Here is a 26,961-nt window from a genome sequence, read left to right as displayed (position 1 = left end):
AATCTAATATAATAACCGATCGTCTATATATATATATAAATATAACTTATTTTAAGACATTTGTTCACGTAATTACCTAATATAATTTGATGTTCAACTTTAACAATTATAAAAAGCTTTAAATATAAATATAATATATAAATATACAGATTGGAAAATAAAGACAGAAAGGTGAGAAAGATTAATAAATAAAAGAAACAAAAATCATTTGAATACTTTTACTTTTCATATCACATATAAATACAAGAAATCTCAAATAATAATCAGACTTTAGCAACGACGTACAGTCAGCAAGAAAAATAGGTTAAGAAATTTCATCACATCTATACTTCAGCTCAACGCCACAAGGTACACATTTGATCACCTATTTCTCCAGTTAACTGTACATGAAAACAATAAGGCCTAAAACAGTTCCAAAATATTTCATAAACAGATTTTTTTTTTTTGTGAAATAAACGACAATTGCAAAATTTTCACATGCTTGAGCAAACAGTTGCAATAATTGAACAGAACAGATAGACAATACCGAAAACATCATTTTTTTGTCATTTTGAGACATTTATTGTACGTAGAACAACGAATTTCAACTCCATAAATTGTAAACTACTCGCAAAATTAACATCGGAAGCTCATTTTGTTATAATTAAGACTGTCAGGTATGGACCACTATAACGAGACCCCTTTGACGCAACACAACAACGCTACATTTAATGGAACCGGCGCGCGAAAAGTGTCCAGTTATGGTGGTCAATTTATTACTGAATATCAATAACATATTAACATCAGTTTGATATGTTTTATGTACTATATGTTATGTTAGGCGATTTCGCTTTCAATGTCATAAGATGTGTAACTTTAACAACCCATATACACTTCTATGCACTCCTTAACACTCTATTCTATATACACTTAAATACATTATATACGACACCGAATAATGGTAACGTATAAATTATTAACTTTAGACTTTCGCGTTGCATGTTTTATGTTTTATAAGAAACGGGAATTAAAGTGATCATTTACTTTAATTAATAAATTGAAATAATTTACATGTTCCGAGCGTGTTACTCCGGCCGTGTTCACGAATAGACTGATGTAGCGCTGTCATGTCTCCGCTTCCAAAGCAGAAGGTTTTACTTCTACCCACTCATTGAAGACAATTTACTCATGACCACCTCCGGTGTATTTGGTCAAATCGTCGAGATAATTCAGGTAAATTATCGTAGTTTACCTAAATAAACGCGTTAATTCCCATTTTTTATAAAGTATTAAACGTATAAATTTATATATATATAATATCTAACCGAGATTATATTTTAGGCCTAACAGAATATCAATATGACGTCAAAATGCGTAAAACAAATTAAAGCTACCTATTTTTTATTTTTACTTTAAAACATCTAAATTTTCACTCGATTACGTGTTTATATTTACGTTTACCGCAATAAAAGAATTCGGCGAATCGTTTGGACCAACAATATAGCTGCAAAATTTATTTCTCTGAATAATCCACGGCATTAATGCTAAGGAAAACAAAAATATACAATTATTAGAAATCACTATAAATATAACAGCCCCTAAAATTTTACTATTCAATAGTAAAATCGGTTTCATTTATCTAATATAGTACATTAGTCAAATAAATTATGTTATGGTTTGTAAAAGCGGAGTAAAAATCAAAATTTATTTATAATCTTATAGAAGGAAACTGGGAAGGACCAATTATATACTGGTACCTGCCAATAGTCCTTAACAACATCCAGTTTCTAATTTTTAAACATACATTACATGTCTACATTATATAACAATAGAAGAAATTTCATTGAAAAACGATATCAAAATCTTGTTATGTGAATTATTATGGTTTTTAATGAGACACAGACCATATAAATACGATGGTGTTTATATAAATTATAATTTACTCTCTTTCTAATCTATAGTTCGTTTGATTTGATCTTTTTAAACGAACATTACCTTAGCTTTCACAATTCTTCAGTGGACGCTATAGGTGCTTTTAACAGTGGTGTTCTGGGACTTCGGGAGCCGTCTGAGTTTCTAGAGGATGCTTGGAAATCTTCGTTGGACAACGAAGCCGGAATTGGTGCGATTTTCAACTGATGACCGTTCAGTTTAATCTCAGTAATGGAATGTGATCTGCCGTGGTTTGTTCTTTCTTGCTTCTCTTTGCTAATGGTCGTAGGGTCGTGTGTAGGAGTTTTGGCTTGTGACTGCGTCACTCTTGTCCTGTTCGATTGTTCTCGCAGCGCCATCTGGTAAGCCACCTCGAATGCTTCTCCAAGAGTAAGAATTACCTCTGTAGCTTGATCCTGCAATTCATTAAAATTGGGGGATTTTTTAAAATGATATGCCTACTTATAATATTTATTTGCTCAATAGATTTTTTTTATTATAAACTAATGATAATTAATGTTTTTAGTATCTCCTGAGGAAGGGCTCAATTTGTTATTTTTCAGATCGAAAAAACGACAGTATGATCCATGATATATGGGTATATTTCTTTATAAAAAAATATTAGTTTCAATGATAGAAATCAAATTAAAACTATTTAAAAAATAAATACTAATAAATAAAAATGAATAGTAGTAGCTAGCAGACCAAAAATGAGTAGAGCTTGTACTAAAGATAGATAGGTACTAGAAAACTGACAGACATATTTTTTTTTAATATATAAATATGGTTTTAAACACAAAATACTTGTACTGTGCGGGATTCGAATCCGCAAACATCAGAAGACAATTTGTCGTGTTTAATGCACTGCGCTTTTAACTTCTACACCACAAGGTCATCATTATATTCAACATGTTCGTTTAATGTGAATTTTATTATTATATTTTATTATAATTAAATTTAACTGCTAGTTACGAATATTTTTATGGTCCATTTAAAAATATACGATCATTATCATAACTTTATTATCAGATTTCATCCAAAATTATTTATAATTTATAAATGTGTGATAATTTACTTCACTCGAAAGTAGCTATATTTTAGCTTAGAAATGAAAGAAAGTCAACAAATAAAATACAAAATTTATTAATATTGACTCCTTTAATTAACCAATACCTACAAGGCTTTAGATTTTTTTAGTAAAAAATAATTTTATAATACCAAAAACTAAAGAAATAAATTCAAATTTGGGAAAAAAGAACAACCTGTATCTTTTCCAACGGCATTGCACAGTACAAGCTGTATCTATACCTATTATTATGTAGTGTCGTCGATAGAGATACAGGTTGTTCTTTTTTTTAAATCCCATTTTTTATTTTCTCTTACTATAAATTATATTGTAAAAAAAATACTGAGACCCTATCGATGAATTCTAACATTAGTTTTAAGGAATAGATTTCATTATAATTTTATAGTTTTCTATAATAATTAAAAAGTATAAATGCTGGCGAGGTGTGACAGATGCATACGCCATATTACAATTTGTTTTTATTTCTTCAGAATTTTTGTAACATTTCTATGCACATTTACAATTATACAGGTCTCTAGTCATAAATATTATAGAGTTATTACTTACCATAGTGGCTACTCTGAACACGTGACAGTAATGGCTCTTGGTGGCGTGGTCTTTAGTGATGTACGCAAAATGAGTGAGGTCATCGGCGTCCTGACACGCGCAATGAATGTTGCGAATCTCGTGTTCGCATATCAGCTCCTAATGAAACACAATTCAGATATACTTACTAATTACAAATATGAATATGGTTTTGTTACTTTTTGGCATCTTAACTACTCAATTTGGGGGGATAGGGGGAATTGTTAGTAATGGGGAATACCAGTCCTATTGTTAACCATACACTTTGTCAGGTCGACCTCCACGTGGTCCCCCCTGGAAACCATCGTGTTGAATTTCAAGTGTATTCATCACGATGAGCTAACCGACCTGCCTTTTCATACTCACCTATCACCCCTCACTGGTGCTTTACCAGCGTATGTCGATAGCGCGGGCGGGATTACCATTCCATTATCATTCATTAAAAAAAACCTACTTAATTTGTCACTATGAAATACGAAATACAGGTACTCTATGAGACAGAGGAGGACATAGGTTACATTTTATCTAAGTCAGTAACCGTATCCCGGTCACGTAGACGACCCAGTCGTGAGTAAATATTAGTAATATAATGAGAGCAAAACAATCAAACCAACTGCTTTGTTCTCAAGCTAGGACACCCTGTATTATGAGATGCTAGATAACAAACTATTTAAAATATATATTAAAACATCTCCAAAGTAACTGCGATTGCCAATCTGCCTGCCGAGTATGGCAACTACTGGCGAAATCCCCGGAAGGGGAGGTTTATGATCAGCAGTGGAAATTTAAAGGCTGATATGTATTTATAATATATGATGTATTTTTTTTTTCTTTTTTTTACAGAACTTAGAATGGCAAACAAGCTGACGGCCCATCTGATGGAAAGTGGTAACCGTCGCCTATAGACATGAGCAGTACCATGGACATAACAGAGTATACTGTTTCGCCCATGATACCCCCATGCGTTGCCATTCCTGAGGACTCAGGTGTTACTCTTCTGTACCCAGTAAATTCACGCCATATCCCACCCTTCAAACCGAAACACATCCATGCAAACACAACTGCTTCACGGTAAAAACACGAATGGGACAGAGGTACCCAAGCAATCGACTTTTGTACAAAGTTTCCCTCTGGTAAATATATGTATGTATGTATGTATGTTTATTTTATGAATAATATAATATATGGTTATTTAATAAGAATTATTTTATTAAATTCAGCTACCATTACTGTGACGGCCAAACATCTTCTACGAGCAAACAATTGTAAACTTATGTTTTTTTCTTTAATTTTTTTTTTCTTAATATTAAACTCTATAAAAAGATACACCATTTATCAGAACATTTACAATTTCGTAACATAATAACAAATTTAGTAAAAAAAAAAAACAACGTTGTTTATCAAGCATCAGAGAAAAAAACACTAATTATCCCACTTAACTAACCGTAAAGAGTTCTAACATAAAATTTATTATACAAAAAGGGGAGAAAAAGCAATCTGTTTTTTTTTTCTACAAGAAACAAAAGGCAAGATTGGTCACTGGTTCGATGAAGTGTGAAAAAGATCCATAATTAAAAGTCAAGCGGGCAAAGTCAGTTCTTTTGTTAACAGCCCTTTTTGCTTAGGCGTCCCACCCAAGGATGTTTTGGGAATGTACACTTGGTTGGTTTACAAAGAATAAACATCTTTTCACAAGTTTTTTTTTTTTTTTTTTTTTAATAAGGACACCAGTCGGCAGTCTATGTAATGTTGTTGACACTTTATAAATGTTAGAAAGATAAATTGAAAAAAGTATCCATGGTGAACATTTAAAGAACTTTGTTAATTAGAGTAGTAGTACCTATAATTAAAACAAAATAAAAACAAAGTACTTATAAATAAATCTTTAAACTTACCCTCGTAATCGTGTTTAGAAACTTGACACCTCTATAACTAATTGATAGGATAATATCTGGAGAATCTCTCGGTTCTTTGGTTGATTTCTTCAGTTTCTGTATTGATTTCTTCGTTGATTCTGTCCCTCGTAACTCTTTCACGACTGTTGATCCTAAATACTGTTAAATAAGTATAGCATTAGGATAGGATTTTAAATTTGCTCCTAAAATTAGTCTAGTTGCACAAATATATAAAAAAGTATACTGGAATCACAGTGTAATGACATCTTTCTAGCTAATACGATAAATTATACATATATTAATGTACGATACGAAAAATTAGTAGATATAATTATGTATCTACTAATTTTTCGTAAACATAAATTTCGTACATGTAAATTTTTAAATCATTTCAAAAAATCCAATGTTTTGAAAATAATAACTTAGTTTTAAGAATAAAAATATCGATTTAACCAATTGTAATTTCAAGTCAAATTTGATTAAATTTGAATACTTTTACTGTTAAAGACTTATTTCGTCCATGAGCTACAATATAATTAATGAAACGCTTACATTAGCTACATATGTGACAGCTCCCGTAACGAGAACGAACGGCTGATGCTTCCACTGAGTCTTCAGCGCTCCAGGTACACCGACCAACAGTTCCGAAGGTGCCCTGATTTCAAGATCTGATGGCCTGGGCGGCTGTGGTGCTGGCCTATTTTTCTTGCTCCGTTTCAAAGTTTCGCCACCAGGAGGCGCCAACGTAGGAACCACTGGAGGTGGCACTGGCTTCAAATTCTCCGATGGCGGTAGCTTCTCTTTTATTTCCTCTTTTAATTGTTGAATATTATTTTTCTGGAGAGAAAACGTAAATTAACTTTCGAGAAAAATGAAGAACATATGAATAATAATATCCATAAATTAAAATAAGTAATATATAATATGAAAAATAAGTTAACGGCGCTCCTAATTGAAAATGGTAACCGTCACTTGCAGACATGAACAACACTACGCCATCACAAAATGCACTCAAAAATATTGCTAAACTGTGATTAAACATTTTAACAACAGATAGTTGAGACTCAGTCAAAGTAATAAAGAAAAAGTTTGAAACATTTACTTTTCAATGCAAATACATACATATCATTCACAATGTAAACCCTTTAGATGAAGGTGCAAAACCATAAACAAACCCTAATTAAATAAAAAAAGGCTGGCAAGTGAGAATAGACAAAAAGTGTCACTCAATAGATTCACACTTTGCAAGTGCTAACAAGTGGTGATGTAACGACAAATTAAAAAGATGGCGTAAAATTTTAATTAACACACTAAATAAAAGGCACAAAGGGGGATATAATTGACAGTATGAACCAACTAATTTGATTTGTCATTTAATAATAAAAATGAAATCGCAAGTAGTGTATTCAGCTTTTAGTGAATGGAATGATATTCCGTCAGAATGAACTCGAATGGACGGAGTAGGTATGGTAACCACCCTTGTGGGGTCGCTACTATTTACTCTCGATGAATTCACGAACGTGATACAGTCTGATAGGATACGGGGGCCAATTCTGGGATACCATTTCTAAACCTATCTCTTAATCTATTATTTTGCGAAATAATAGATTAAGAGAGATGTTTTATGGACTGTCATAAACTAAATTTATAATAATTTTAACTTAAATCTAATCTAAAAAACAGCGACATCTTTATTTCCTAATCTGAAATTTCAGAATAGTAAATAAAGATGTCGCTGTTATATCAAATTTTAATGATAGGTTTAGAAAAGGTGTTTAGAAAAATGACGACTCAGAATCGTCTCTAATATTTCTACTTTAATATAATTTATGAAACGAAGGCGATTATAAAATCAATAAGAGATATAATTTTCATAATTGATAGAGACAGGTAAAACCAAAAGATGTACCATTGGTACAATAGTGTAATGTCTATGGTTCTGTTGGTGTCTGTAAGCTACTATTACGATTTTCCAGATGAGTCATGAACTTGTTTATCATTTAAATGATTATAAAAAAGTACAGGTAAATATAGTAATAAAATAGGAATAAAAATTTTATGTCCACTATTTGAGCTTATAAAGCAAAATTTGCTTAAAATTAAAAATCAATTAATTTTACTTCAAAATAGCACCATTTCAATTCCAATTGTATAATAAATGTTTTTCAGAATTCTTGAATACTAAGTAACAATTTTAGACTTTTTCAGTAATAAAATTTTTAATGAGTTTGAAATAGTTTTCGGCTTAGAAAGTGCCACGATGCTGTATACGAAGACCATAATTTTATATTAAAACCATTAAATTAAACATATAAAAACTTAAAAAATAAAAAGTAAAAAATGAATAAAACCCTAGACGGTTTCGTTTCTCGGTCGAACCAATTGAGGAAACGATCTTTTCTCAATTGGTACAGGGTGTTCCGGGTTGTGTCTGCCGATTGATTCCTCATACCACAGGGTAACAGTTCTAACTTGAGGATGAGATAATTGGTGTAATTATGTGGTACTTATATATATTTATTTGAGAATCAGTCATTTCAGTTACATTGTTTTCCAATTGCAATACAATTGACTAGTTGCTGAAATATCGATTAACGCGGCAATACTTAGACAAAAAATCCTTCTAACTACCAATTTCCTAATGCTCAGTAACTATTCATTATCTTTATTGTATTTTTGAATAAAATATAAATAAGTTTTTAAATTTTATATACCTATCTTTGCCTACGTAATTTTCTCATGGTAGGGGCTCAGCATTCTGGCGGTATTTCGCATCGGAACCCAAACTGCGGTTGCAGTATGGCAGTGCCTCACTCGGCATGAATAGAACATGTTGAATAGACGTCGAATTGAGCACTAATTACCTATACGCGTTCGCCGACGTGTGAAATTAAAAAAAATATATGCATGTGTTGAATTGGCTGTAGATGGTTTTAAAATATAAAATATGTGTCCGCATACAGAGGTACACATATTCATAACCTAAAGTATCTATTAATATTACATAACAAGCTAAACTATGCTGTAAATTATAATTTTTAACATCAGATATACATGGTTCATCGCAACTAATATTATAGAGATATAATTTTTAATTTATCACGAATAAACTAAAAATTATTAAATCAATTTTAAACATACTTAGAACTAAAGAGAGCAACAGCTTTTATTAAGCTTTCTTTATATATCTATATTCTTTCTTTCTATCTCTATATTTTATAAGAATATTTCAATTTAATTAATTTATTATAAATATATAATACATGATTTTTTTTAATAAAAACCGAGGAAGCCGGGTAAATCCTTATTTTGATATACGACAAACTGAATGAAAAGTAGTAAAACAATAATCCTATTAATATAATAAATGCGAAAGTATGTAAGGAAGTTTGTTACTCTTCCACGCAAAAACTACTAATCAGATTTCAAATAAATTTGGTACACAGGTAAGTTGCAACCTAAATTAGCACATATGATTTACATATTGATTCACACGGGTGAAACTGCAGGATACAACTAGTTGGCTATAAATATAAACTATACCATTAATATGGTCATGATAGTTACTTAGTGTACATGTTCCAGGTGCTGTACCATAGATATCAAATAGTGTATTATGGCCCCATAACAGTTAGATAGATACTCGTCGCAGGAATCAACTATTGACATTCTTCACTGTCTAAATTCTCAAATATTGTGACAAATGTTTGTACAAAAGCCTATTGCTTGGGTATCTCTGTCCCATTCGTGTTTCTACCGTAAAGCAGTTGTGTTTGCATGGCTGTGTTTCGGTTTGAAGGGTGGGATATGGCGTGAATTTACAGGGTACAGAGGAATAACATCTGAGTCCTCAGGAATAGTAACGCATGGGGGGTACCATGGGCGAAACAGTATACTTTGTTATGTCCATGGTACTGCTCATGTCTATAGGCGACTGTTACCAGTTTCCATCAGGTGGGCCGTCAGCTTGTTAGCCATTCTAAGTTGTATAAAAAAAAATATTTTTGACAAGTTAAATGGGTCGAGTCGAAATCACTGACATAAAATTTTGATCCTACCGATTTCCGTAAGTACATGTTTACTGTTTTTAACGTGGTACCGTCTATGGACTTGTTATTGTCACATGTGTTGTACTTGACAGCTACTTGCTCATTATCTTCCTGACGTTTGAATCTGTGAGTTTAACATTTCGGGATCTTATAACAGAAAAAGGACAAACGTCGAATTACATTTTAATGTAAGAATAACCAGATTACGTGTTTTTTAGACTAAAATAAAATACGTCGAATTTGTTTAAAATTAATATGGTTTTGTTTTTATCAAAAACAATGATTAATAAATTTAAATTAGATTTTCTGAAACAGGCCAAAAAATTGATTTTGTCCTACTTCAACCATAAGTGTGAGAGTAATTAAACATCTCGTGCATTCGTCTAAAGCACTTCATCATACTGAATTTTAGTGACTTGACGTAGCATACGATGCTCATCTCCTTAATATTATTTACTCTTTTATCAGCCCCCCGACATCACCTGCGAGGGTGTTGCCTGGCTACACCCCGTCTACACGTGCGTGAAGATAATTAACTACAAGATGAGCAATTTAACAGGGATTAGCCATTTTAATACCATCAAGAATTTGAGGTAGGTTTTAGGCGTCTTTTAAAGTATAAAATATCTCTAATACGATTACATACTAATTATATCAGAGAGAATATTTTTTAGTTAGTTTATCTTAATCCTTACTAATATTATAAATGTAAAAGTAAGTTTGTTTGTTTGTTTGTTACCTTATAGCGCCACAATAGCTTAAGCAATCACTGTAAAAGATTGCTTAAGCCCTTAGGTATGCACGTACTATTTGGTATTGAGAAGGTACAACTAACGTTACTTTTTATCTCGTTAATGGACATATCCCGGTCACGCGGACGAAGTCGCAGGTAAAAGCTAGTAATATAATAAAATTTTAACTAGACAATGAAGATATTAAAGAGAAATTGATATGAAGGGTTTTAATAAACAATATAAATAAAATAGCAATAGAAGCGAAAACAATAATTTTTAGTACTTTTGTCTATGTTTGTATAAACATATATGTTTATTTCAACATTACGCAAAAACTATTTGACTAAATTGAATACAGATTTCAGGGTTGTAGTTCTGAAGGTTACGTTTAAATTCTAGTATACATAGCATAAATATTAAAACAGAAATACTATGTGTTGTTATATCAGCTGTGTATATCTATGTTAACTACCTACTGCTGAACATAGTCTCCCTGATAAGGAGGTTCTGACAGTAGTTGCCACGATTGGCAGTCGGGTTGGCAACTACAGTTTAGCTTTTGGCGATGATTGTAAAGGAACTTTGCTGCCCATCCCTACAAGATAAGTTCCCTTAGTCTCTCCTTACGACACCCACGAGAAAGGAAGGAGTGGCTTATTTTATGCCTTCTTGGCGAGAAAAACTGTAGAGCAGTTCAGTGGATTTTTTTAAATATTGCTACAACCTGTTCAATTTATGTGTGTTGTAATGAAAATAAATCTATATTTATATAACATTTACTAACTAATATCATCTACTTGAGAAAAGGTTAAACGCATATGATTTACGTATTAATGAATTTAAAAATAAACTATCAATCAATGCAATGCATAATAACTATGCAAAATTATTAATATGCACCGCCACAAGTGTCAATGCTACATACATTATGAATGGTAATTATATAGTTTTTCATTGAGAGTGATGACTTAGTAATCCTCGAATGTTAATAGGCATTATACTAATAATTACTAATATAATAAATTTGTAAATAGACGATGTCTGTACATGGGAGATATTTAAAAAAAAATTGATGGCATCACGCAAAAACTACTGCATTAAATTGGATATGATTTTCACAGTTGCATTTCTAAAGGAAATTTAAAAACTGGTAAAAAGAAGTGTCAAAAAACATATATCAATTTAATTTTATCAAAACAATTTTAATAAAATGCCACACAACAACAATATTGGCCTAATCCTCAAGCTAAAATACCCTGTCTTATGAGAAACCTAATAATGAATAGCTGAGAGTACAACCCACTACACCCAGACCTGAAGAAATTTACAAAAAAAATTTTCTAAATTGGCTCGACCAAAAATCCTTCATGGAACGTCATTAACGCAAAACGACACCTTCGGCATTGCGCTGCGAAGGTCGTCAAATATATAGGCCGATAAACCAAGTTGCCAGTGAGAGGAAATAAAAAAAAAATCATAAACTCACCAAAGTATTGAGATCAGCATTAATATCTTCCATATTACTAGCAGGACCATTCTGTTCCCCGGACACAGACGCCAAAATCCTCTTTCTATGCCCCACCTTCTGTATTTCCAATACAGCAGTCAATTCCACCTCCCAAATCCTTTTCACTCTATCCATATCAACATACAAATGTTTCCTAAACGTATCACTATATTGTTCTAAATTAATATTCCTTAACCATTCCTCTACAGATTCATTTTGGTTTTTACTAATATTATTATTATTGTGATTATTGCTTATTTCAGCTATTTTAAGAGGTAACTGTTTTGATGATTCTATTATTTTTTGTCTATCATTCTCCTCAATTCCCATTTCGCGTAGATCATTCTCGTCTAAGATTCCATTCTGAAATAAAAATAAAAGTTAAGTACCACGTATATTTTTTTTGTCACTTTACACTTGAATACTTTCATATAAAAATAATTAGATTAAAATTTATTCAGTTGTTGGTACAATAGCGTTAGTATGTTTGAACAAGTGTCTAAGTGAAACGTAAATTCGTATTATGCCCTTTTTTAAAAGTTAAGTTGGCCTTTTTCATTACAAGATGAATTTGCACTTGATCTTACCTGACTTGGTGGTAATAGATGATAAGATCAAAGATGGAGCGCGCTTACCCAAGAGATAGTTATACATCATCGAATTGAAAAGTCTCAGATTGTATTTCTCCAGAAACACAGAATTCCATTCTTTAGCAGTTCGCATTAGAAATGAAGAGACGCATAAGTAAGTAAGGATGCCTTTTGGAGACTTTAGCACTTTGACTCTTATACATATCCATAAACGATGGTTACTACTTTCTACTAGATAGGACGTCAACTTGTTTGTCATTCCCAATAGCATAAAAAAAAAGATATTAATAGAATTAGGTATTAACTATTTCAGAAATTAACTGTTTACAGAATTAGTCATTTAGAGAATTTATCTTAAAAGACTCGTCTATTGTTTTGTGAAGTATTCTGTGCATCAAATTGAGAAATTATAATTGTTTATAAAAGCAAGATGAATGTAAAGGACTTACAATAAAATCAATGTCGTCATATCCACTCTCCAAAAATAAAGGTTCGTAGTCATGCAATCCGAGGCCAGAGAGCCAAAGGCCGAGATTGGAAGCCACAGATGGACTCAAGCTTGACTCAGAACAGCTAAGGCCGAGTCTCGACGTGAACTCTTGCTCGAGTTCGCTAACGAACACCGACTCTCGTACGAGTTTCGTGCCGAAAGAGGCCATTATCTCAGAGATTTTCGCCCACTCCTCCTGTTAACAAAGAATTTTTTTTTATTATTTTTGGGGATTTGATCTAATAGGATTAGAACTTCTCTCAGTTACATCATGGAAAAAAATATTTTATTTATTCAAGTTTGCCAACAATTATCAAATACATAAAGCCGCTATTTCTATAATAGTTCGGATCATGCTGCCTACATATCCCTCCTATAAACTGCCATAAAGGAACGGTCCTGAACCACCTGCATCCATTAACTCCCTGCAATGCATTTGAGGTTGTCACCTAATGGAGGTTCGCTCTACACTATTTTTGCCCATACGGGGTCACCACTCAAGAATTTTTATGCAAATAAAATACTTTATTACTCAAAACATTACGTTATATATTTAGCAGACATATGTATAATTAATTATAATTAACATATAAATGTCCTGGAAATAAAACCGCAAGTAACGACTTTATGCATTGCATCTGAACACAAGGTGTCCAACAATAGAGCATATGTTTCATAACTTGCTCCACCTGCTCCCATCTCGAGGTTTTATCTTATCGAAGAGACAGCTAACAGCTTGTCGCCATATGAGGGCATAACGCCCGCATGTGACTCATTTTTAGGGTTCCGTATAGCAAATATAATAACATTGTTGTTATATATAGTTGTTATAGTATACTAATTATTATATCATTAATACTATGTATATATTTAAAAAAAAAGGTTAAAAACGGAATAGGCTTTAATTTTTTATTTAAGTTTTTTTATGTTTATATATTATGTAATATGTTCGACAATTCTAATGCGATTTTATAATTAATAATTATTTTTGTAAGGAGTAGTTTATTGCCATATTATTCTCATATTAATTGCCAGTATTGACAAAATCAAATTAATAATTAAGAGTGGTTTAGATTACAAAAAAATAAAGTTATTATGTTTTTTTGTAATTTAAACCACTCTTAAACCACTATTACATATTATTTTCTGTGCTCAGGGGTCACTGAAAGTATCGGAATTAACTTTGACATCAAATGCACTCCTAAGTTTATTAAGGAATTTTATTTTATTTATTAGGAAAAATTTGCGATTAATGCATGATAATATTAATTGAAGGCATAGATAAAACAAGAATAGTTTTTTTTTTCTATGGCGTAGCAGGTACTAGTAGCTATCGTATTATGTTATCTGTGAAGGTAACAATAAAGCAACACGTAACGTTATTGTCACGTAACTACCAGTCTTTTGTGTGTCATGGTGTCCTATTAATGTGTCGTGAACTACTGACTACCCTAGATACATAGATATACCTCATAAAAATCAACATTTGTTCATATTCAAATTATACCAAAACTAAACCGACAGTGCGGTATTTATTTAAAGTTTTAACCGATTTCAAAAAAGGAGAATGCTTTAGATTAGTCGTATTTTTATATGTTATTATGTCATGTGTCGTCAGATTTGTCTTGCTAATAAAAGTACGATTAACCTATACCTATAATTATCAAAAACTAACAACAACCGGGTTTTTTTAACTTTCTTACGTTAATTTGTATAATAATGGGTTTTTAGGCCAGTTTAAAAAGCAGCCGGTTCTCAATTCCCCTATATTTTTTACCGACTTAAACAAAAAGAATGTTCTCAATTCGGTAGTATTTTTTGTACCTTATAACTCCGTCATTTATAAACCGATTTGGAAAAAACTTTTTCCAATCTGAAGGAATATATTTTTAGATTAATGCTATAGAAATTTTATCAAAATCGGTTTAGTAGTTTACTTTATAAATTAAAATAACTAGTTTTTTTTTTCATGATTAAAGTCGATACTTTTTGTGAAACAAAATCTTAAACTATATGTTATATTATATCTTCAAAAATCTGAACTGATTATCAAATATTGTAATATTGATAGAGTTTAATACAAAATAAATATTGGATCATTCCAATATTCATTTTGTCATGATTTAAGTTTTTGCTCTTTCTAAAATATAATTGTGATTATGCACTGTGTTAATTTTATGGCTTTTTTATGTGGCTATATTTATGTGGAAAATAACGTGAAATTATGTCACTCCTAATGTGCAATCGACTTAATAAGCCACAAGTGGTCACAGGGTAGAATGGGGACCGTTAATTTTCATTACTTCCTGCCTTTGTTGGCTAGCCGTTAGTCATTGCGTAATTGATGTTTTGCACACAAAATAATACCATATGCCATCATTCAAATTACCGCCTACAGTTTTAGTTTGGGAGCTTGTGTGCTTTTTTATTTAGAATTTTTAAAATTGTATATTTTACGGTATTTAAAAAAGTTTTTTTACAAATTTATTCTTCGTGAATTATTTACAAAGTATTTTTTAGATTTGACAAGTAAGTTTTGAAACGTTATTATAATACTTCCAAAAAGCAATGTCAACCGAGTAGGACTGGATTTTTGTTAATGTTTTAATAAAAATAATAATCACTTTTATTATACCGTTTTATAAATATACCAAAAATTCCAGCAATATATATGATAATTAAATAATTACGTATTATATCATTAAAACTTTTATAAAATTCCTAGACTGCCTTAGAACTGGACTGGCCTTAATGTTTAGGTTAGTTTTTATCACATAACATACAATAATAGACATGTCAATAAATAATAAAGGAAAATACGTCGCCGTTCTTTTTAAATTGTTAGCTTTGTCAGAAGTATTTATCATCAACGTAAATTTAATGAGAATACAATAGTGACACAAAGTTTTGGTATTAGGTAAGAATTCTGACGATATTTTATTATGAATATTACTGTGAACAGCATTAATGAAGTATCTAATATATCCTCTATTAGTGTCGGATGGATATATCAGATATCTGGTCTTTTACAGATTAAGTAAACCTAAACCTAAAAACCTAAACCATTAACTCTTTATTCAAAACTCATCTAGAAATTCTTAGATTCTGCCTCAGACAGCACATGGTGTACCTAATCGTGGTAAATCAATCTAGGTCTCTGCCTCCTGGCAAATGATGCAGGTACTCCTGCATCATTTCACTTCCCTGTTGTACATCCATCTCAAATACTCAGTATACACAATAAATATCCTTATTTCCTAATTTTATTATAATTCTAAAGATGAGTTTATTTCTTTTTTACATCTTGGCACTTTAATGGCTCAACTAATCGTTTTTAAATTTGATATATAATACATATGCTATTTGCAATGAAGAAGGATACTTATTTCTCCGTCTTAGTCAATCCCAGTCACATAAAAGAAATTTGCTGTTAAAACTAAACTTAAAATTGTGTTGTGTATTATATTGCTGGGAGTCAGTGGATTCAGATGGCTCAGGACCATTCCTTATGGCCTTATGGGGAAGCCTATGTCCAGCAGTGGATGGATAATAGCTGAAATGATGATGATGATGATTGTATTGTTGAATATTACAGCATATGCTAAGTGGAAGTCCTATTTGGTATTCACTAAAGTACGTAAATGTGAAATGGTTAATAAATGTTATTTGCTATTTCGTATTCATATGTAAAATTCCGTATGAATGATTTTCTATTTCTAAAAATATTATAAAAAATATACATTAAATTTACCTGCTCATCGAATGGACTGAGGATCGACAGCGATTTGTCCGCGCTCTGATTTGAACTAGTCGTGTTGCTGCGCCTCCTAACCTCTTCTTCGACACCGTTAAAATTCCTATCGGTCTGTCCATTGCTGCTCAAGTTACCGCTATTGACGGCTGGTGGCTCTGTCGGCGATGCGTCGTACACCGATTTTAGTTTCCTCAACGTCTTCGGCCGTTCGGCTGGCATCGGTCGCAGACCGATCCCGTCGAGCGTTGTGGTCGAGCCTTTGAAGAGGCCTGAGAACAAAGAAATAGATTCATTAAAATTTTTCTGTCGAAATAAATGTACTATAAATGTGTCAATAAAATGGTAATTTGGCAAAATTGTGTTCAATTAAGAATGTTTAATGAAGTGATTCTGTGATTAATGTCACATACAGACACTTAATTAAAAAAACAATAATAAGAGCTCAAGATTTATCTCATCTGCGTTAATTTAATTAATATTTAATCGTGGAACGAAAGCTATGAATTTATATGATAGTCAATTTAAAAGTTTGATACCTACGGAACCCAGCGTGAATTTGGCTCGCATTACTGAACATTCCTTAGTGCTTAACTATGTGATATAAATATATGACGATCAACTAGTTTATAGTGACGTCATGCATATTGAAATATTATTTACATTTCTTTGAAATTGATAAAAAAAAGTAACTAAATATGATATCAATAAATATATCTTATATGTTGTATTTATGTACATCATTATAAAAGTGGTTATTACAGGGAAATAAATTGGTAATCAGAAAGCGTCACTATGCATATTAATTTTTTATTTATTAAAATGATTGTTAAAAATAATATTAACAAATATTATCGCTTAAAATACGAAAACGATAAAAATACTAAATAACATAATTTAAGTACAATTAAATGTAATAAATTAGTTACCAGAATGAATTTATTTAATTATTATTATTAATATCAATAAAAAAGTGTAAAATTATAATTAATAAACATTATTCACATAAATAAGATCATAATAAAAGTATTAAATAAAATAAACTAATTTACGTCCATTTAAATTAACAAATTACTCGTGAGAACGTATCACCTTTTATAGTAATATTAATGACAAAAAAAAAAAGTGAAAACTGCCAACGTGCATCGGTGCCAAGGTGATGTCGTTAGAATTATCAAAACAAACCGGTACGCGCATGCGCAAGGCTGAACCGTACACGGCACACAAATCGACAGCTTTCAACATAAATGTAACTTGGCAGCCAGATAAATGTAACATTGATATCAAATTGTTCGATAACCTATTAAACATCTCAATTTATCCGAGTTCGGCTTTTGGATTATGTATAAATGAATCTGTATAGCTAATTATGCTATACTCGTATATGAGTGGTATTTACTCTGTATGTATGAAGTGTAATATTCTAATTATAAACTTATACATTTAGTGCTATTTACTTTTTTTATATACTTTTTGGTAATTATTAAGGTTGTCCATGATTTTTTTCTCACTATGTTTAGTTCGACCATTCTAGACATAAGTATGTTTTTTTCACAAAATAAACTGAAATCTTACAAAATTAGCATGAGCTCATTTTCATAGTGAAACTTTGTAACTTCTTAGTTACAAAGTGAATAATGCGAATCGGTCCAAACCTCTATGACAGATTGATGTATATACTTCTATAAAAAAAATGACGATGTGCATGGACGCAAAAATGTTATCTCTACATTTAAAAAAATTGGCACATGTACCACCGTGAAAATTAAATTTTTACATTAGGAAATTTGTAATTTTATTGCCGAATGTATCACATATAAAAATACGTGAACAAATAATATACTTTATTATTTTAAATGGAAATAGAATAGTTTACGCTGAAAATTAGACGTGAATCTTTCACTTCCAGTTTTCGGTGAATTTCTGCGAGCACGTCAAGAATGTTGAAGTGATTATATGTTTTTATGCATATACATATAGCTGCATTATATAGATTAATTGGTTGAATGACAATAAATATATGTCTTCACTAGTGCATATGTGCTGCAATCTAAAATTGCAATCTAAATTTTCTAAAATTGTGTAATGCACTTGAAATAGGTATACGAGTATATTGAAACAACCTTTCTCTCCACTCATCAGCAGCAGAAGACATAGCCATTTGTTAACGAGATGGTTACCTTCACATTTAACATAAGGTTAAATTAATAAAAAAAATTATAATATTATTTTAATATATTTACAATTACATTACATTGGCTGTACTTATGTATTCATCTTCGGAATTGGGGACTAGATATTATAACTGTAAAAGCACACTTCTCATCGACTGTGAAAGTATTTCAGCAATTCCAAAAATATAAACATACATACATACATACATATCTGTCACGCCTGTCTCCCATTAGGGTATGCAGAAACAATGGATCGCCAAATGCTTCGATTCAAAGAAACCTCTTTCGTTTCTTCCACATTAATCAATCTTTTCATACACGCTCGCCGGTTACGGGTACTTTAAAAAATAAAAAATATAAATAATGACCAATATAAATAATTGTTCAGAATGGCGTTTATATGATATTAATATAATATATACTTTACAAGTAACCTAGCTTCAAGACATCAAGACACCACTATAGTAATAAAGAAATACCATATTTTACGTCGTGTCCCATTACTGTTTATTATATTGAGTTAACACAGTTATATAATTTTAAACCTATTTATTATTCATAATAAAATATTACTAATATGTTTAAAAAATATTTACGTGTTAAATTTTTTTTAATTGATTTCGTTACTAGATTAATAATTATTTATAGTTGATAATTAAGATTGTTTCACAAAAAAGAAACCGATATTAATTCAGGAAAAAAATATTTAAAAACTAATTTAGTTTTAAAGTAAACCAATTTTTATTTTAATGGTTTGGATTTAGTACAATTTAACATTGTGTGAAAATTGTGTACGTCCTAGTTACCTTTAATAAAGAATGTATTTATTTATTATCTTAATTAAAATATTAAAAAAATATAAATTCTTACTTTATAATATATTAGTTTTTAGTACTTTATTTACAAGAAGAAATAATAACAGAATATTACTTAATCCAATATAACATTAAAAAAATTAAAAATATATATAATTAAAGATAAAAAATTTCTTTGAGATCACTGCCAGCTGGTAGGGTGCCTAGGATACTTGCTGCATTTCCACGCTGAATAGCAATGGAAATGCGTTGACCAAAGTATAGGCCAGCCTTCTGATCACCAGAGGTTTCCACCAGCCGGCGTGAGATCTCTTTGAAAAGATTCATGGCCTCGGGGCCCCACGGACCCAGAGTTTCAACTCCAAACGCCGCAAATATATATCCATTACCAAGGGATGAATATTTACGGCGCTTGATAGGCTCCTGGTTATCTTAATTTATTTATTTATTATATTAATTTTCAAACTGATAGAACTATAAGGTAACAAACATTAAAATAAAAAATATAATAGAATTAAGAACCAACTTCTTTTTAAAGTCTGTTGAAAAGAGATTTTATACTTGGAAAAGTAGGTTACGTCAACACACTACTTGCTTTTTATTTATTTATTTAACAATGTTTTATAAAACATTCCGTTCAAATGTATTCCGGAAATTCGGCAATACTTGCTGAATGTGTTATATATATATTAGCAAACATTGAGTATTTTTAGAGCTAACGATAAATACAATGTCAGATTGATGCAAAACAATCCAGATCGCAGACAGACTTCCGCTAAGCGGATGCCTAACAATTTATACCAATTTACAGACATTCACATAAACATTCATTTATATAGCTTTCATCACTTGAATATAATTTCTTAAAATAAAAACCTAATAAGAAACTAAATTGTTTAGATAAAAAACAAATTAATTAAAAATTATTACAACACACAAAAATATACTTAAATTGAGAACCTCTTCCTTTTGATTGAGTATACAGAAAAAAAAAAAACAAAATAAATAAATAATAAATATATAACTGGTAAAGAATGCTACTAGCATTAACTCCGCATTTTGTACCATATTTCTTTTCGGTCGATAAAGTTATTTAAATAAATAAACAATAGCAATAGATTACTACAATACAAATAAGGCACGAAGAAGACTATTTACATCTTTCAGATAAAGTAGAGCACAGATAATACATATATTATTTACATTATTAGAGTTTAATGGAAGTATTTGTATAAACATGCATATTTTTAGTGCTTGCCTAAAATTAAACTATCCATGTAGTCTTGTAAATCTAGATCACAGATACATATTTATTTTGTTTCTGGATTAAACACTTAAGAGTATTAATAAGTATCAGAAAGAAATGGTAAAAAATCAAATTATCCACGTGATAGTATAAAGTTACTAACCGTCATATGTCGTACACATGAATTAGAATAACATTTATTAAATTAAGATATTCTGCTTATTAATCAAAATAGATTTTTTTATATTAAGTATTTACTACGAGTATCATCAAACATCGTTTTTATATTCACCTTTTTACAAACATTTTTTAACACCCAAATTTTTATAGTGGTATGACACTTAGATAAGATTCCAGAATAACAGTATACCTAGATACCTATATTGCGAAATTTCATATATAGATATTAAAGTATGTTTGTTTGTTGATATCGATATAATAAGGAATTCCGATAACAACGCAATCTCTTCACGGTTCGCAGTTATTACACACGCTTGTCATGTATCGTTCAGATACGGACGTGCAATTAAATTTATGTTAAACTTTGACATAAAACAGCCATAAATAGTATTATTAAATACTACTAATATTATATATGTGAAACTTTCTAAATGACACGACGACTGATTGCGATATTAAGGCGTCATGTCAAAAATAAAAACTTATTTTATATTTACAATTTGAATGATGGTTGTGAATTAAGGAAAAGGTATTTGTAAGTAAGGATTAATACTCGTAACTATAAACGCTTTAAATAGTAGGAAGTAACAACGCTTGAAATGAAATGGATGACACAATATAATTGGAACCAGTTATGCAGAAAAAAATCATCTCTGATGGGATACGAATCATCATCATCATCACATCAGCCGTTAACTGTCCACTGCTGAACATAGGCCTCCTTTTAGGGGGGGTTTTGCCAGTATTTGCGACGCTTGGCAGGCGGTTTGGCAACCGCAGTTAGACTTTGATGATGTTTCAAGAGGGATGCAGCTGACTATCGCTCGATCATTAAGTTCCCTTCGTCGCCTCTTACGACACCCACTGGAAAGGAAGAGGTAGCTCATTCTATGCAGAGACCACATGGCGTATCAACAATACATAACATTTCATAACTCACTCCAAATTTATTAACAGATTTTAAGTAAAAGACCACCACCTACTATATTATAATTTTGATAACAGATAATTATGATAACAGATGTTAAAATTTTAAATGACAATGTTTAATTTAAACATGTCAAATGTTTGAATAAAGCTCGTTTATGTTTACAAATACTCAGGAATATGTTTAACTTTCATGGCACAATGACTACTGTCTGTTTCATGCTATGTCAACTTGATTGGTTAAAAAAAAGAGTTAGTCTCATGATGACTTGGAGATTAAATGCCAGATTAATATATTTTTTTAAAATTATTAAATAATATTTTAACTTAATTTTATCAGATCGTCAAATGACTCCATTGCAAAAGCTTTAATTTTTTTAAATTAAAGCTTAATACTTCTATGATTATTTTTCTCTATTCACAGTCACTTCCGCATTTACTCTGGACATATCTTTTACAGAGGCCATCCAAGTCTTTTATGTCTTCCTTTTACCCTAATAGCTATTATAAATGAAATTAATTGCATATAAGAAAAATTGCATGACTGTAACGAAGACAGGTGCATCCATATACAAACCATCACCTGTCTTTATGTGTATATATTTAGATGTGCAGGTGTTTTTGCAATGATAAGGTTCAGGTATGCGGAATATCTGTAAGAATCGTCGCGAATTATCCAAATAAATGATAAGAAGTATGTTGAGATATAAATAAAACTTTAATATGTGTGTTATTGAATCGAATATTATATATCGAATATTCAATTACTATATAGTTTTCTCGTTTGTATTTTTTAAGGCATGCTTGTTATTAAAGGGAAACTGTTTCTTTTTTTGTAATATTAACATAAATTTTTACTTAATTGATAATAAAGTTGATCTATATTGACCTCAAAAATCGATTATAAAGAATCAAAGTTAAGTAAAAAAATCTATATGAGGTAACCAAAACCCGAAAAATATGGTGAGAGTAGAGCAACCAATTAAAAAAAAAACGGGATACTAGTAGTAGAATATATATTAGGTACGTATTTGCTATAAAGTAAGTTATAGCATACTTTTTATTTTAAAATAAAAAAATGAACAATACGCGAATTGACTAATATAAAGTCTTTAAAAACTTGTATCTTTAATTAAACATCACTGTGATTAACAAGGTAGTGTCGTAAAAATGACTTTCGTTAGTGTTGGAACTGTGCCAAAGTGTCAACCATTGTATACCAGTGTACAATTTTCATCGTTTGTGTTATTGTCTATTAACAATAGTATTTACGATGCAAAGAATTAGTAAGTTATACACATGGCGTATTTGGTATTTTAATATACATACATATATATATTATCTACAATGGTGTTACGTCTAAGGCGTGGAGCAGTAGTCCTGTTCTTAAAGAAAATAACAGAAAGGTGACAATACCCTATTAAAGAACTATAGACCGATATCCCTTCTTAATCGGATCTACGTATTATTTTCGAGAGTCTTGACCAATCGTCTTACGCGCAATCTCTTTGATAAATAATGGCTGATATGGTGATGATAATGATGATATATGATACTGTAAAAGCCCGTACAGTGGTAAATCCTAGGTTTAACCAGTAAATATTAAAATTTACCAATATAATTTACAAAATGTAAGGATTTTATAAAAAAAAAAAACATTATTAGGACTTTCACAAAACCAAACCTAATCTAACATTACTAAGACGAGGGAAGGGGTTATTAGTAATGTGGACTATTAGTATCATTGCTGGCAATACATCCTCAAGTCGACCTCCACGTGATCCCCTCTGTAAACCAGCGTGCTAAATCCCAGGTATATTCGTCACGATGGGCTAACTGACGTGCCCCTTCTCATTCCTCACTGCTAGGGTATACCGTTAGCGCAGAGAGAGTTCTATTCCTTTATCACCTATTAACAAAAAACATAACTAAGAGGTAACAAACAAACAACCAAATTCGCTTTTTCATTAATTCATAATGTTAGTGAGGATATAGTTAAATTTATTAGTTACAAAAAAAGGGGAAATCCTTTAGAAAATTAAAGAGTAAACATGAACAAGAGTGTCATTATCGAAATAAAACAAACAGAGGTGAATGCGATGACAGTAACGAAAGTTACTTCAACAACCACCGTCGAACAATGGTGGTGTAAACAATAGCCTATTGTGGCCCTTTGTAGCATCATAGTTTGTTACCGATGTTACCACTGGATGCAATTATGATAACACACTTAATGAAGTAGGTAATAATGACCTTAAACAGAGATTAGTAGGACTAATAGCCCAATAATTACTTTCTAACGAACGGACTTTCAAATCTTTTCCGAGAAACAAACAATGTAGGTACTTGTTCTTTTTAATTGTTTTAATGAAATTTCATAACAACATGATCTCAAAGTAATTGGATGAATTTATCGAGCATTGTTACTACACAAATAGTAAAGAACCGTTTTGATGAAAGAAAAATACACTATTTTATGTTTACCATAACAGCAATAGCCGACAAATAACTCTGACTATTTTATCAGAGATGGTATATATACGACGGTGTGATCCCGGCATAGAATAGGTCACCCCTTTGCCGTGGGTGTCGTAAGAGGCGACTAAAGAAGGGCTAGGGATGGGCAGAAGCGTCCCTCTTAAAACATCTCGAAAGCCTAACTGCGGTTGCCAAGCGTGGCAACTACTGGCAATTCCTTACCTATGGGGGAGCATTGGACAGTTAACGACTAGCACAGTATGGTATAGAATACTTTCTATCCCGGTCAATCAACATATCCTACGGACGTAGTCAGATGTAAATACTATTAATTATAATAAACACTAGGTCCTTACAATTTCATAATTCATAATATTAGTAAGATAACTATTTACACAGAAGCTGTTGATAAGAATATACCTAAAGATAATAAAGTACGTTCCCACAGAAATCGAACAATATCTTTGACAGTATACATATTTATGTAAGTAAAGTTTGTTTTACTATAAACATTGGATGTTGCATTAACTGTTTCTTAACTTTACGACGAAACTTAGGGACTATAAACCATAATGTTATGCTTGTATTAATCCCGTGGTATTGCTCGTGCAGTTTAATGCCCGAACCAAAATTATGGCTTAGGAAATATAAAGATGGCAGGCAGAATTAATGCCGATAAACCAATTTATATATACAAATAATTTGTAATACTAATAAACACTTATTCAACATATCATATCAACCGTTTACTGTCAATTACTGAACATAAATCTCCCCCACAAGAGGGATTCTGGCACTAATCGCCACGCTTGCCAGGCTGGTTAGCAACCGCAATTAGGCTTTGGTGATATTTCAAAAGAGATGCTGCTGCCCATCCCTCGACCATTAAGTTCTGTTAGTCGCCTTTTACGATATCCACGGAAAGAAAGGGGTGGCCCATTCTATGCCGAGATCACACAGTAACACTAATTCAATCTGTTTTAATAGGAGTCAATAAAAATATTAAAAAATGACTGATTATTAGTTTTATTGTTAAAACTTTCGTAAGCACACATTATATTTTAATGTAATAACTACCAATTCAACTTAAGTGTAATAAGATCTAAAAAGCTCGACTAGTTTCGGAATCAATTCGTACATTTTCAGGCTCGTGATCGCGTCACAGTCATTCATGACTAAGGATCTGAACATTGATACTGATGATGAACACGATGAATGGGTCGTTTTAATGATGACCATAAAAAGAAGTTTAATTTTATTTATAGAGATAACAAATCAACTAGTCCATTTAAATTAATACTACATAAACAGTTAAATATAATAGTTGTGGCCAAATTGAAAAATAACCCCTTCTATAGAGGCATAATTAATTTTTTCCACAAACATTTAAAATACTGTACCTTATTTTTCATCAGAATACATACAAAGGCCACGCATTCATTAAGACTCATGAGATCATTTCTAGTGAAAATATGACCATACAAGTCAGTGTAGTATAAGGAAATAATGCAACAAAATATATCACTATCATAATGCCTGAAGTATTTTAAGTTTAAAACTAATGACGTAATGTATATACAGGTGATTCAATGCAATTTCTGTAACATTCCTATTTCTATGTATCTCCATTGATACGATACAGTTAGATGTAGATGCTACTCACAGTTTCCCATCAGTGTGACAATCATTAAACACACCAACAGATTCGGCCGTCATCTCTCGTCGATTAGTCACATTTATTTTGAGATACCACAATTATTACATGTTACAAAATTAAGAAATTCTATTCACACGGCACATTTCCATAACTCACTGCATCCACGACCGGTTGATTCGGCAATTACGATATGTCACTGTGTACGCTTGATGTATTGGGCTCTAGCACGAGTGTGTGAGCTTTGAAAAATTTGAATAAAGTAATTGATGACACGATTAACGTCGCTGATGTGATGCGCTCGTCCGATCGGCCAGTCGCGAGTTAACTGTCGAAGTACACGAACGAAACATTATTGATAAGAGTGCCGTGTGAGTGGCAACGTCACTTATCGCCGACCACTTTATTAATCTGCATCAATTTATTCATGGAGACAATTTGTAAGATTGTAAGTTCGCGAGTCTCCGACATGGAATTGTGTGACGCGTTTAAAACATCCAGTGAACGGCTATGTACTGATTTTATGGAGCAGCCTTATATTTTTTATGAAAGGACTCTGTTGTGAATGCTGTAACAGAGTCCGTTTTGTTTGAAAGCAGCATGTCAACAAAAATGTTAGAGATAGCGTCATTAATTGTAGCGGAAAGATATAGGTTGTCTAATTCTGTGGTAAAATGCGTATATATATCATATTGTAATAATATCAGTTAAATATTATGTCCAACATCAAATTCATTTAATTTTGCTTAAAATAAAGATTAAAGATGTTATACAAGAAACTAATTTATAGTAAGCAATGGTATGGGACATATTTATGATAATGACGACAAAGTTCATCAATATTTATCAATCGTTCGATACTTTCAGAATCTCTTTCTGTAATCAAAAATATCAAATGTCAGGTTATGA

The 26,961-nt window shown here is 31.2% G+C and overlaps 1 protein-coding gene across 1 annotated transcript in view; it reads right to left on the bottom strand.

Annotated features, from left to right (window-relative positions):
- Nucleotides 1–204: 204 nt before the first annotated feature.
- The window catches only part of LOC113512021 (uncharacterized), a 138,579-nt gene continuing 111,822 nt past the window's right edge, over nt 205–26,961 (bottom strand). Inside the window, exons 12-18 of the mRNA XM_052893789.1 lie at nt 16,579–16,850; nt 12,787–13,023; nt 11,727–12,110; nt 6,010–6,294; nt 5,458–5,616; nt 3,545–3,682; nt 205–2,327 (exon numbers count right to left, since the gene is read on the bottom strand). Of these exons, the coding sequence (XP_052749749.1) occupies nt 1,983–2,327; nt 3,545–3,682; nt 5,458–5,616; nt 6,010–6,294; nt 11,727–12,110; nt 12,787–13,023; nt 16,579–16,850 (1,820 nt within the window). The 3' untranslated portion in view covers nt 205–1,982. The remainder of the gene's footprint in view (nt 2,328–3,544; nt 3,683–5,457; nt 5,617–6,009; nt 6,295–11,726; nt 12,111–12,786; nt 13,024–16,578; nt 16,851–26,961) is intronic.

Source organism: Galleria mellonella, unplaced genomic scaffold (genome assembly GCF_026898425.1).
Source record: "Galleria mellonella isolate WM207_F2 unplaced genomic scaffold, CSIRO_AGI_GalMel_v1 utg184, whole genome shotgun sequence".
Taxonomy (NCBI): domain Eukaryota; kingdom Metazoa; phylum Arthropoda; class Insecta; order Lepidoptera; family Pyralidae; genus Galleria; species Galleria mellonella.
Note: the sequence above shows the minus strand (reverse complement) of the source record. Positions and strands in the feature narration are given on the sequence as shown.